We start from the raw sequence: 14,655 nt of genomic DNA on the forward strand, positions 1-14,655 counted from the left end.
TATTACCTTTCTTTACACCATTTTGTATACTGTTTTTATTTGAAGAAAATAAATGTTACTTTGACTTTTGACTAATACATTAACATGTATATTTCGTCTATTAACCTTTGTTTTTATCATGCATATTTGCTTTCTTTTTGAGTTCATCTTTTTCATTATATCTCTTAACACTTAACTTTTTTTGTTTACAGTTAAACATATTAGTAGAGCAGTTAATGACATGAGCTGTGCATTTTATTACCAAAGCATGAAACTTGGCATAAAGTTTCTTTAATGTATATAGATTCAAAATATCGGGGGGTGCCAAGTGTCCAACGTCCGGTATGGCGGCCATCTTGATTTCAAAATGGCCACCATAAAAACAAAAAATGTTCATATCTTGGCAACTATACACACTAGAGACTTAATTCTGGTCTCAAATTGTTCACAAACTATATATTTATATTTGCTCTAATGAAAAGTTTCGTCCAAAAATGACCGGAAATGACGTTTATTTCAGTTTGACCTTTGACCTTGTATTTGTATATCTCTGTAACTACTGGTCATTTTCAATCGATTTTGATGTCATTTTGTTCAGAATAAATATATTTATATTTGTAGTAATGAAACATTTTCACATAAAATGCCCGGAAATACAATTTATGACCTTTGACATTTATTTTTTAATTATGTGAATATACTGTATGTTTTTGTTGGTCTTAAATGCATCTAATTTTGAAGTTTGACCTGATAAGCGTAATTAATATATTAAATGATTAATGGACTAAAACTTGTATATAGTACATAAAATTGGTAAACATTGTGCTTGGTGGTACCATTAGTTCAATTATGATGGCACCTTCTGATTCGCTAAAAGTTTTAATAGTTTGACAGAGGAAATAACATACATGTTATGGAATACCGTAAAACCTCGAAAAGGTGATAGTATGAGCTTCTTTTCGAGATAGACTGTATTTGAATGTCAATTGAATAGTATGATGATCGTGTTTATATCAATATATTATTAATGACCTTACAATGAACCCTTTATATTTCAATAATCAAGCCTCAGTTATTCTACAATTTATTGTTTTCCAAGTGGTAGACCTATTTTGATTGCATCTTCTTTTTCTATATGCTTCCTCGGTTAATATGGTCCTACCCCCCCCCCCCTTCTTTGACTGTGGATGGTCTTATACCCCCTTCTTTGTCTGTGGATGGTCTTATACCCCCTTCTTTGTCTGTGGATGGTCTTATACCCTCTTCTTTGTCTGTAAGTGGTCCTATACCCCTTTCTTTGTCAGTGGATGGTCTTACACCCCCTTCTTTGTCTGTGGACGGTCCCACACCCCCTTCTTTGTCTGTGGATGGTCTTACACCCCCTTCTTTGTCTGTGGATGGTCTTATATCCCTTCTTTGTCTGTGGATGGTCTTACACCCTCTTCTGTGTCTGTGGATGGTCTTATACGGGCCCTTCTTTGTCTGCGGATGGTCTTATACCCCCTTCTTTGTCTGTGGATGGTATTACACCCCTTTCTTTGTCTGTTGATGGTATTACACCCCTTTCTTTGTCTGTTTATGGTCTTACACCCTTTCTTTGTCTGTAGATGGTCTTATACCCCTTCTTTGTCTGTGGATGGTCCTACACCCCCTTCTTTGTCTATGGATGGTCCTACACCCCTTTCTTTGTCTGTAGATTGTCTTACACCCCCTTCTTTGTCTGTGGGTGGTCTTACATTCCCTTCTTTGTCTGTGGATGGTCCTACACCCCCTTCTTTGTCTGTGGATGGTCCTACACCCCCTTCTTTGACTGTAGATGGTCTTATACCTCTTTCTTTGTCTTTGGATGGTCTTATACCCCCTTCTTTGTCTGTAAGTGGTCCTATACCCCTTTCTTTGTCAGTGGATGGTCTTACACCCCCTTCTTTGTCTGTGGACGGTCCCACACCCCCTTCTTTGTCTGTGGATGGTCTTATACCCTCTTCTTTGTCTGTGGATGGTCTTACACCCCCTTCTTTGTCTGCAGATGGCCTTACACCCCTTTCTTTGTCTGTGGATGGTCTTATACCCCCTTCTTTGTGTGTGGATGGTCGTACATCCCCTTCTTTGTGTGTGGATGGTCTTACACCCCATTCTTTGTCTGTGGATGGTCTTATACCCCCTTCTTTGTCTGTGGATGGTCTTATACCCCCTTCTTTGTCTGTGGATGGTCTTATACCCCCTTCTTTGTCTGTGGATGGTCTTATACCCCCTTCTTTGTCTGTGGATGGTCTTATACCCCCTTCTTTGTCTGTGGATGGTCTTACACCCACTTCTTTGTCTGGACCCACTACTTTGATTGATTAAATCAGACATTGTTTCTTGTATGATTAGGAGACCAAGACCTTCAAAGTGAAAGTCCACAGGTGGATGCCTAAAAAGGTCTTGTACAGAACAGTATATTGTAGGTCCATGTCACTAATTTGAGGTTTACTTGAATAATTATATTGAGATGTCTTTTACGAATTGATTTGGTTCGGATTTTGCTAAAAAATCAATGACTAGAGAAAATCGAGGAAAAGGATTCATAACATTCATAACAATGACTCAAAAATCACCGACCCCGTTGATATTGCTACCAATTTTAACCGATACTTTGCAGAAATAGGTCCTACGTATGCCTCAAACATTCAATCATCTTCCGGGAGCCATTCTGATTTTCTAAAAGATCCTATTAAAAACTCTATTTTTTCGCTCCTACTTCTAAAAAAGAAATTATTGACATAACCTCAAAATGCAGGATAAGTTTGTAGTAAGTACTTTGAAAGACGGTGTTCTCTTAACTCATGAAAATGAGAACTTTCCGAACTTGTCTCATATGCAACATCAAAGAGGCCAACGAAAGAATGCTACTTTACACAAAAATATTTCCAAATGGCATCTAACAATTCAATTCAACTTTTATTTCAGACAATTGTCCATATGGTATAATACATTACAAAAAAAAATAAAAGATGAAGGAGAGAGGACCAAAACTTTTATCTAACGATTGACACATCACAGTTTAGCAAGCAAGTCGGCATAGATGAGCTCAGTGATTGCTGTTTCTCAGTGATCTGTCATACTTTACGCCTATCCTATCACATCAAAAGTCAAAAATTCAGAATAATTCCTGGTCATTTTTTCATTAAGTGTCATTTATTTCGGTAAAAAAAATTAGGTGCATTTATACCAATGTAAACCACATACAATATGTTCACATAATTATATATGTCAAAGGTTATAAATTGTATTTCCAGTCATTTTATGTGAAAATGTTTCATTACTACAAATATAAATGTCTCTATTCTGAACAAAATGACACCAAAATCGATTGAAAATGATCAGTAGTTACCGAGATATACAGATAAGAGGTCAAAGGTCAAACTGGAAGAAACGTCATTTCCGGTCATTTTTTGACGAAACTTTTTATTAGAGCAAATAGAAATATGTGGTTTGTGAACAATTTAACACCAGAATCAAGTCTCTACTGTTTATAGTTGCCAAGATATGAACACTTTTTGTTTTTATGGTGGCCATTTTGAAATCAAGATGGCCGCCATACCGGACGTTGGACACTTGGCACCCCCCGATATTTTGAATCTATATACATCAAAGAAATTTTGTGGCAAGTTTCATGCTTTGGTAATAAAGTGCACAACTTGGCTATTTTTATGGCGTTAACTGCTGTAGCCTACTATATTGTGTTTAGAGTATTTACCTTTGTTTTTTTTTAATCATAATTTATTTTCCAACTAAAATACATTATTTATTTTTCAACTAAATACATAATTTTTTTTCCAACTAAAAAAAAAAAATACATAATGTATTTTCAACATACATTTCTACCCGGAACTTCTGCTTGATATGGAGATGTCTTAACCATTAGACCACTGGGGCTTTCATGGTATAGTTCAAACCCGATTGGATAGCGACTCTTTAACATTCTCGGCGGCGTGGTACGGCGGAACAGCACTAGTCCCATAATTAACTCAATAGAAAACTATTTGAGCATGCAGTGCTAAATCTGGATTGAATATGCATATACATAGTTTTGGTTAGTTGGTCACTAGTCATGAGTCATTAACATTATTACATATTTATTATAAACCAATTTTCTATACTATACTATCATTATATACAGCCAATATAATTGGGGATTGGATAAAAATGTTGAGACGCGATTTGTGTAGGAGCCTATAATATCGGAAGCAATGCCCAACATTTTACATGTGATATTTAGTCCACTAAGGAGTGAAGCACCGGTGGATCCAACACATCGATGACACTAAGTAAATGATGCTTGCATCTCTTTGTACCTGTAAGTTCCATTAGTCGTTACTCTCATCAATCAATAACTTGATAATGCCTGAAAAAATTGTGAATTCGTACTGTATTAGTCCTACTTCTAAGGCCTATGGTATTTAAACTTATAGTACGTTGGCGTTTGAAAAAAAAATCATTTCAAACTTATCGGTATTGTTGCCATTTCAATTTAAAGTGTTTAACTGAAACATTAGTAAGTGGTGGAACTTGCTTATTTATTTTTGTTTTTGTATAAATAAAGGTGGGTTACTTCCACGAAAGACAAAAAAAAACTTGCATATTTATAAATTACATGATCCAGTGAATTTATTTGGCAACAAAAGGATTGGAAACAAGAAATGTTCATTTCATTGGTATTCCCTAACTAGATGTCTACAATAATTGTATTTCTAATAAATGTCATGTAATGGTTCTTTAATAACCTTCTTTTCTAGACCATAACTATGTTGGAAATAAACACGGACAGGACAGAAGTTCTAAACCACCCGGTGAATGTCGATTAATTAATTTGAAACGATAAACATGTAATTAGGAAATCTGTAAGAATAAGAAATAGTCGAACTCGGAACATTCTATGTTTGAAATGAATATATACCTGCAACGGATGATTGGAAACCTGCATTGTAATCACATGTCACTTCATTCTGGATGTAGTCTGTTCTGTCGTTTTCAAAGTTATCATTAAGGTCGGGACCGCCAACTAAAGCTCCGTATAGTATCTGAGGATTTGGTCCATCATAGTTAAAGTCATCCCAACCACATGATGCTGGTGTGTCAGGACAAGAACTAAAACATAATACGAAGACACAATTTATTTCTTCAGAATAATTGTTATTACAGTGAATTTTTTTGATTGATTTACTTCTTTATATAATAGTTGATTATTATGAACGTGAAATTGCTCTGAATACAAAACGTATTAAAAATTGTAATATAAATAATTTTTGTCAGTTATGTTTATAAACAGTTTGAAATACCTTGATCCGTGATGAGGTCTATCTGGTGGATTAACACCAAATCCAACAACGTAACTACGCCCTGTGTCTCCAAGCATGTAGTTTATCTGTTGCTTGGCAAACGTTTGGTAACTGTCACGTTGAATGCCGAGATCAGCAGCCACTAAGGCAAGAAATGCAACATTTGCTACACAAAAAAGGAGGAAAATATAGATACAATACTGATTTATAAGTCTATATTATCGAAGTATTGCTTTTCTAGTTTTAACGGCGCAACAAAATAATTCAACACGATTGTAACAAAGAAACAACTCCAAAGCTTCCGTTTACAAATCCATTCGACTCTGTGTAACCAGCGTCACAAGACAATTCTGGTCATTTACGGAGATTGTACTGAGATTGTACATGGACCAGTTCCTAGGGGTGACGTCAGGATTTACCCTATGGCGCAATGATCCCCCGACGGGGTCTACATGCGTGACACAAAAAGTAGCATCACTGTCATTATATTAATATCTTATAATTACGTTAAAGTAGGCCTCTGTTGAGCCGTGAAATGTGCAAAAAGTCACATTTGCAACCACATTGGTGCAAACGACCACATATGTTCAAACATGGTACCCTCAAATGTACAAATCCACTAAAGTGCAAACATCACGCCGTTAAATTTGCAAATGAAATTCTACATTTAATGTGCAAATTATTTTTTTCAACCAAAATCATTTATTAAAAATGATAACCTAATTCTAAATAGTAACGGGTTTTTCTAACAATGTCACTTACATACTGTATTCAATTGTAGTACAGGCCGAAATAGTCTGTTTTGAAAAAAAAACACAATCATGTCCAGACATTTAACGTCAAAACTGATAGTTTGCACATTTCACGGCTCAACAGCCTACTCAAAATGCAAGTCCGCGTTGAACCTTTCTGATAATGATTACGTATATGTATTTAGGACTGTGGTGTTATTACAGTCTGTTATTTGACTGACAGAGCTTTACCTGAATATCTGTTTGGACTCCACTGAATTCTCCATGCAAGACCTTGTGGTGTATAGTCAACGTCATTTCCGTTAACCCATCCATTAATAAACGTCTCGACAGCCGTTTTGTATTTAACATCCTGAGTGAGTTTATACAACAAAACTTGAACCCCAGCCTTTTTATCATCCCAATCAAATGCCCATGGTTTGCTACTTAGACCATGCATATCATAAAATGTCTCGGCATCGGTTCGATAGCTTTCATTTGAGGTTGCCATGTACAACCAAGCAGCTGCCCAGCATAGTTCATCTTGGTAACCACTTGAACTGAAAAACCACAAGCAAGATAATTGCAATAATTTATACCTGATGCTTATACACATGTAGACAAGAATCACTTTCACTTTGACTAAATATGTAAAGATTTTGTAAGTCAACTACGGTACTGTAGGCAAATGGAAATAGGCCTAATTATAACCACTTAACTTGAGACATTCTGAAGGTTTTTAGTCTCGAAAAAAATCTCAAATTCCTAAGTTTTAAATATCTAAAAACTTTTACATTTTCCAATAAAGACTCAGCAGGATCTAATTACAATTTCGTGCTTTGTTCATTTATTTAAACAGTATAGGCCTATTTGGTCAAAATCAAGATTAATCAACAATAATCTACTTATTAATGTTACTAAATTGGTCGCGTAATCCGAAATCGCTGAATGGTAGGTTCTCACATTTGACATGATTTTTATGATTTAGGTCGTGTTTCCGCAGCAATGTATTTTTCATTTATTTATGTCCACTTTGTTATTTTACCTATAGGTAAATATGACCCATTGCATGATACACATCACTATTTCTGAGCATAATTAAAAACAAAGCTCTCACACAAACAAGGCCATATACATGGCTGCAGTCGCGTGCTCAAGTTAGTGTTTACCGACCAACCAACCGACCGACCGACATAGTGAGCTGTAGAGTAAAAACAACAAAAAATCAAATACTACATCACGAAAAACACCCAAAATTTATAGTTTGGTATTTCGCGTATGTCCGCGTGTTCATCTAATTTCGATTAACACCACCATGTGCACTAGTTTGTGTTGTCCGTAAGCAGCTGTAGTTTTATTATTTCAATAGTACACATGCATCTTAGTTCTATAAACTACCAACTTAAATTTTATCAGTGACATTTTTTAAACTGCCGAATGATTTATAGAATTTAACGTGTACAAAACAAATATGATGATAATGTTGACGTGACAATTATGAATATGAATTTTAAAAATTAAACATTTAGTTAAAAATCCTACTACTATTTTATCAAATGCAATTTTCAAATTAGTATTATTACCTTAATACATAAAAAAAATATAACGATTTTTAAACCAATTAATGTCATTATTTTGTATTAAATTAGTAGTGTACCTGTAAAATTGTGCGGCATTTGTGATCGTGTCTGAGTATTTTCCTTCGTATGTTTTTGCAAATAAGTACAGTTCTTCTGCACTAGATAACAAGGTTGCGGCGTAAACAGAATCTATAAATACAGAGTAGTAATAATTAAAGGTATACTGTAAAATAAAATAGATATTGTTCATAGGAAATTAAAATAGTTGATCGTTAATTTAAGAATTGGATATTAAAAGTTCGTTAAAAAACATTGTTGTTTGATCTAGTATTCGTTGAAAGATAGATAATTATTTTCGCACCGCGGCTTTAGCCAGCTATATTCTCAGAGGACTACTCCTTCGGAAGCTATATCAGGCGGAAGCTATAGTTCTAGAGGCTGACAGTTTTGGGGTCATGCTCAAATTACAAACCCTTAAGGCACGTCTGGGAGAAGAGAGTCTATGAAAACATTTGCTGTTAATACAGTATTATTGAGATTGCTGTCAACCTAGGTTGGTATTATAATAATAAGTCATCATAGGCCGGTATTTACAATGACTCCCATTTCTAATATAAGGGTCCCACTGGCGATTAATCACTTGCTGACATCTAAGCTTGATGAATTGACCCAGACTTGAACTTGGCAATAAAGATAAACTAACGTATTGGATATAGGCCTAAGCCACCTTGGTGGAATTATTTAGTTTTGATATTAATATGAAAATCTTCTAATACAGTAGGCCAGACTTTATAGGCCTATTTACGTTACACAAAATGTGTACTACTACTGCTGTAGATAATTGATAATAGATCAATATTTCTGAATAAAGAACAATAATTTAAGATGTATTGTCCCTCAAAAACATGAAAATTGAAGATTAATAATATCAGACTGTAAGTAAGTAATTTTGCAGTTTTAATAAAGTTATTCACTTCTGTAAAAAAAAACAAACACAAACAAATTATTTCACTTAGGCTATAAAAAAGGAAAAGAAACATTTAATTTGAACCAAAACCCATTTTTAGGTAAATCATTTTTTCGATCCATTTTTTGGTTAAAGTGATTAATAACAATAATTTAATAAATAGATTTATATAGCGGAAAAAACGATGTCTCTATGCACTCGACAATAAAGGGAAAGAGAGGAAAACAAAAGGAAGAGAACAAGAAGACAAAAACAACAAGCTACCACCCAAACCGGAGTATGGGCACACACCATCACCGCTAACTGGGAATCAGTGTGTTAGCATCGGTTAGGTCTTGATCTTTTCAGGGATCCGGTGCCTCCTAGCCTAGTCAGAAAACAGGCAAGAAAAGTGAGCATAAGCAAAAATAAAATAAAAGGATTACAACGAGGCGAACAAAACAATAAATATTATTTGACATTAAAATTACACATTTAAAAGCAAATTTGAAAAAAAAAATTGTTTAGGGAGACAATATATATTTAGAACCTTACGTCAACAAGCGAGTGGCGTTTTTTGTAAGAAATATTTTTTGTTTAACTTAAAACCAAACAGAAACTGACTTTATATCAAAGCAGCAGTTTGTTGAAGTGTGCTGACATGTATGAATAAATACACCTTTATATTGGAAAAGATAGTTCAGTAATCTAGATGATAATATTGTGTCTGAAGATGCGAACAATATTTTTTTACAATTAAGCTAGCTTTTATAAAAGTTACTGTTCATTTTGGTGTTGTTAAAGGTATTTTTTTCTCTTTTTATGTTCATGTATTGTATGAAATTATGAAAAAACGATCTAAGGCTATATAGTATTTAATATGCATACCAATATCTTGAAAAGCTATTGAAGTAGCAGCCAATGCAGCGGCTGTTTCTCCCACGACATCAGATCCAGGATTTTCTTTGGTCACCTTAAAGGCTGGTCGGTAAAGATCCATGTCTTCCGGTCTCCCCCAGTATGCATGATCAATATTTCCATCACCCACCTAAAATATGACCATTCATGTTTATCAATAGAGATTTTTCATTAGGTATAACTAACTCTTAATCATTTTTAACTAATTAACTCTGAAGAAAGTGTATAGCTTCCAATGTCGTGTTTTTCAAAAATATAAATATGTAACATCTTTTCTGGCTGTATTTGTATCGGCTGTTGATAACATTTTTTATTTCCAAATAAAAATCCCTTAACGTATGGACATTGTTGAATTGCTTACAAGTATTTCCATTTTCAACATGCCGGTATGAAAGACAAGCAAAAGGACGCCCTGTTTCCATAAAATCCATGTATCACACTTTCAAACGTCGTCCCGAATACCTTTTTTTTATTTTATTTTATTTATTTTATTTTTTTTATTATTATTTATTTCATATTTCATGGTACCGACGCAGCGGTAACACACACACATACACAAAATAAATATAAATATCAAATTCTGCAATCCCCGAATACCTACCCTACCTGTCTCTCATCCTTGGCACAATAAATCCTGACAACATACAACATAAAATGCAGCTTACTATATTATAATTCATATGCAAGGCTAATTTGACAGGAAAAGCATGTTTTGCATAATATTATAATAAGATAAAAATTGTGAGTGTCCGAAATTGTTGTCACTATAAATTATAATTATAGCTACGTCACGTACCGGTATGAAACAGTCTCTTTTCATGATTCTTTCATATAATGTGAATGGTGCTTCTTTCCGTGTCCAAAACAGAATTTAATATAAATAATTTTGCAGTGTAACGTAAAGTAGATTATAACTATCATAATTATTCAAAAACGTATTCAGTTCTCAAGAAACATCTGTACTAGTAAGCGAGCTTGTTAATTAAACAATCTTTTTATTACCTGTGCATAAAATTCATTTTCATTTGTGTGACATTTAAGAAAGTAGTCGGTCGCCCATTTAATACAGTCATACATATTATGTAGTTCTCCTGCTGCTTCATATCCTGATTTGTACTCGATCAGTCCCCAAGCTAACACTGTAACAGCACCGGCCATAGGATGACCAAATTTTACATAATCTCCCGCTGTGAATTAATGATAATACAGGTAAGTCAATTAGAAAAAAATGTAATCTCGACAATTATACTAGACTTGTATGTAAGTAATACGCCACCATTTCTTGGTCCTAATAATTAGTTTCATTTTTGTAATCTTTGTCATTACATTCCACTAACTGTAGTTGGTAATCAATTGATACAACAACATGTATTTTTTTATTCTGTTAATATATCGTTTCTAAAATGAAATTCAATAGAGTCACCTATGCTTATACAAATACAAAAGACGCTTACCATCGTACCATCCCCCTGTTAAATCTTCCCCGTTGTCACCAGCGTCATCCAGGGCACTATCACCCCTGTAAGAAATTCTGTTGTTCTCAGGTAACGCACCGGACCTTTGTGCCTCATAGAACAGAATGGATTTATAAAGAACATCATCATAAGCGTACGGTACTGTTAAAAAACATAAATAATAAAGGCGTTGTTATTACGTTGTAATGCTCGAATGAAAGTTCATACGTGCTGGTAGATATGAGAAAGGAGTTTAAAAAAGCTTTCAGAACAGGTGAAAATGATCAACAAAACATCACATTTATGCTGATGAAGAAATTCAAGGTATGTGAATTTTTACCTACGCTAAAAGCTTGTTAAACTTTCTAATATATTATTGTAATGACTATAGACAGTGATTTAACATGATTTTTAAAAGCTGATAAGAGTAAATCTTGATAGAACAAGTTATCTAATACCATTTTCACAAGTAAATAATTCTATAAAAATTCTGAAAATATTTTTGAAGATTGTATTTCATATCTTGTAAGAAAAAAAGCTCTCACCATTGGCAGGAATTGTTGGTATTGATACTGTGGTTGTTTTTTGTTCTGGTGTTGTTGTATGTGGATTTAATGCTTCTGTCTGTGATATTGCTTCACTTGTACCGGTTAACCCCACTGTTTGTTCAAAGCTGACCTCGTCTGTCTGGTCTGGTGTGTCAGTCGTGGGTGACTCCGGTGTTTCTGTTTGTACTGCTGGTTGAGTTGCACTCACTAAATCATTTGTTGGCTCAGGATCGGGCACGTCTGTCTGCTGAGGTACTTCAGTTGTAGTTGGTCCAGATGTACCACAGATATTATTGCAGCATTGTGGCTGTCCAACCATATACACATGGAACGTTGGTGTACTTCCCGAAATCGTTGCTTGAAAACCTTGATCATTGTCTTCTCCGGGATTAAAGTCCGCATTATGCTGTCTGTTTCTTATTTGGTACACTTTATTACCATTCAGCGTTCCTATTATATCTGTGTTGTACAACTACAGTATAAAAGTAGTCGTTATAGTACCGTTAATAAGTTTATTTTATTTACACATTATTTATACTAAATTTATCCTCCACGAGGCTCGAATTATATTTGTATTGTTTAGAAGCCACTGTTTCGGCACAACACATACATTCAGCAACTAGACAATGTGAACTTACCGTTAAGCTATTAACAGGTGTTGAAAAGTATATCTCAGCTGTCCACCCACCCGTGACTCGTTTAGTTATTGGTATACTAAATTCTCCAATGAAGTTGCCTTGCCATTCCGATGTAATTGAAGTTGTTGAGCAACATGTCGGGCAACCTTCACCTGGTGCTGCCGTTGGTATTGGTGGAGTTACTTCCACTTCGCTGCAACAATCAGGTTGACTCGGCATTTGTATTCGTATTGTAGAAGGTTCTGATCCAGGATATGACGCCTGAAAACCTAAAGCAAGACTTTCACCTTGTGCCACCTCACCATTATAGTTCTCGTTGCCTACAATATACACCATGTTATCATTTGAAGAAGAAACAACCACTGCCTGGTATACCTAAAAATATAATATTTTTGATATTTATGTTTCGTACCAGACTGTGACAAAACAATCATTTTTTAAAGATCAAAACTGGAAATAATATTCATTACGTGAAGGGCAGTCGTAATAGATCGATAGTTTACTTGATGATCATATAAAAATATAAATAATACAACTAATTGTAAACGAAGATCATAGGTTAATGTTAATTTGAATAATAAACAATAATATGAAGGTTCTTACATCTAGAGTATCAACTGGTTCAGAAAAGGTAATTTCCATCGTCCATTCAGTGACTGCATTGGTAAACGTTACAGTAATGGTTCCTTCAACATTTCCAGTCCATCTATTTGTAATAACAACTTCAGACATACAGGTTGCACAAACAGTTATTGTTTCTCTGTTGACATCTGTAGTATACACTTGCGATACAGTAGCTATTTCCGTAGTATCAACATCAGCTTCAGTGGAATATACTATGTCGTCCGAAGTATATTGTCCTTGTGTACTGTCTGCTAGCTCTTCCGTTGTTTCAACTAGATCTTCAGTTGTATCAAAGTGTGCTTCCGTAGTATGTATTAGTTCTTGTGTAGTGCCTACCAGTGCCTCTGTAGTATGTACTTGCGTTGTTTCTACTAGTGCTTCAGTTGTATCAACTAGTTCTTCAGTTGTATCGAAGTGTGCTTCCGTAGTATGTATTAGTTCTTGTGTGGTGCTTACCAGTACTGCTGGTTGAGTTGCACTCACTAAATCATCTGTTGGCTCAGGATCGGGCACGTCTGTCTGCTGAGGTACTTCAGTTGTAGTTCGTCCAGATGTACCACAGACATTATTGCAGCATTGTGGCTGCCCAACCATATACACATGGAACGTTGGCGTACTTCCCGAAATCGTTGCTTGAAAACCTTGATCATTGTCTTCTCCGGGATTAAAGTCCGCATTATGCTGTCTGTTTCTTATTTGGTACACTTTATTACCATTCAGCGTTCCTATTATATCTGTGTTGTACAACTACAGTATAAAAATAGTCGTTATAGTATCGTTAATAAGTTTATTTTATTTACACATTATTTATACTAAATTTATCCTCCACGAGGCTCGAATTATATTTGTATTGTTTAGAAGCCACTGTTTCGGCACAACACATACATTCAGTAACTAGACAATGTGAACTTACCGTTAAGCTATTAACAGGTGTTGAAAAGTATATCTCAGCTGTCCACCCACCCGTGACTCGTTTAGTTATTGGTATACTAAATTCTCCAATGAAGTTGCCTTGCCATTCCGATGTAATTGAAGTTGTTGAGCAACATGTCGGGCAACCTTCACCTGGTGCTGCCGTTGGTATTGGTGGAGTTACTTCCACTTCGCTGCAACAATCAGGTTGACTCGGCATTTGTATTCGTATTGTAGAAGGTTCTGATCCAGGATAGGACGCCTGAAAACCTAAGGCAAGACTTTCACCTTGTGCCACCTCACCATTAAAGTTTTCGTTGCCTACAATATACACCATGTTATCATTTGAAGAAGAAACAACCACTGCCTGGTATACCTAAAAATATAATATGTTTGATATTTATGTTTCGTACCAGACTGTGCCAAAATATTCATTTTTTAAATATCAAAACTGGAAATAACATTTATTACGTGAAGGGCAGTCGTAATAGACCAATAGTTTACTTGATCCTCATATAAAAATATAAATAATACAACTAATTGTAAGCGAAGATCATAGGTTACTGTTAATTTGAATAATAACCGATAATATGAAAGTTCTTACATCTATAGCATCAACTGGTTCAGAAAAGGTAATTTCCATTGTCCATTCAGTGACTGCATTGGTAAACCTTACATTAATGGTTCCTTCAACATTTCCAGTCCATCTATTTGTAATAACAACTTCAGACATACAGGTTGCACAAACAGTTACTGTTTCTCTGTTGACATCTGTAGTATACACTTGCGATACAGTAGCTATTTCCGTAGTATCAACATCAGCTTCAGTGGAATATACTATGTCGTCCGAAGTATATTGTCCTTGTGTACTATCTGCTAGCTCTTCCGTTGTTTCGACTATATCTTCAGTTGTATCGAAATTATCTTCCTCTGTGGTGCCCACCAGTGCCTCTGTGCTATATACTTGCGTTGTATCTACTAGTGCTTCTGTAGTATGTATTAGT

General features: G+C 35.0%; 1 protein-coding gene across 1 annotated transcript; it reads right to left on the minus strand.

Moving 5' to 3' along the window:
- Positions 1–4,272: 4,272 nt before the first annotated feature.
- Positions 4,273–13,027, minus strand: LOC144849800 (uncharacterized). The gene is made up of 11 exons (XM_078706864.1): positions 12,719–13,027; positions 12,116–12,490; positions 11,475–11,949; positions 10,930–11,091; positions 10,478–10,662; positions 9,446–9,605; positions 7,689–7,800; positions 6,284–6,591; positions 5,301–5,466; positions 4,919–5,109; positions 4,273–4,366 (listed from the first exon to the last, which is right to left on the minus strand). Exons 1-11 carry the CDS (start codon positions 12,845–12,847, stop codon positions 4,329–4,331), a joined length of 2,301 nt encoding a protein of 766 aa, XP_078562990.1. The 5' UTR covers positions 12,848–13,027; the 3' UTR covers positions 4,273–4,328.
- Positions 13,028–14,655: the final 1,628 nt, after the last annotated feature.

The sequence above is a fragment of the Antedon bifida genome, chromosome 8 (genome assembly GCF_963402885.1).
Source record: "Antedon bifida chromosome 8, ecAntBifi1.1, whole genome shotgun sequence".
NCBI classification, from domain to species: domain Eukaryota; kingdom Metazoa; phylum Echinodermata; class Crinoidea; order Comatulida; family Antedonidae; genus Antedon; species Antedon bifida.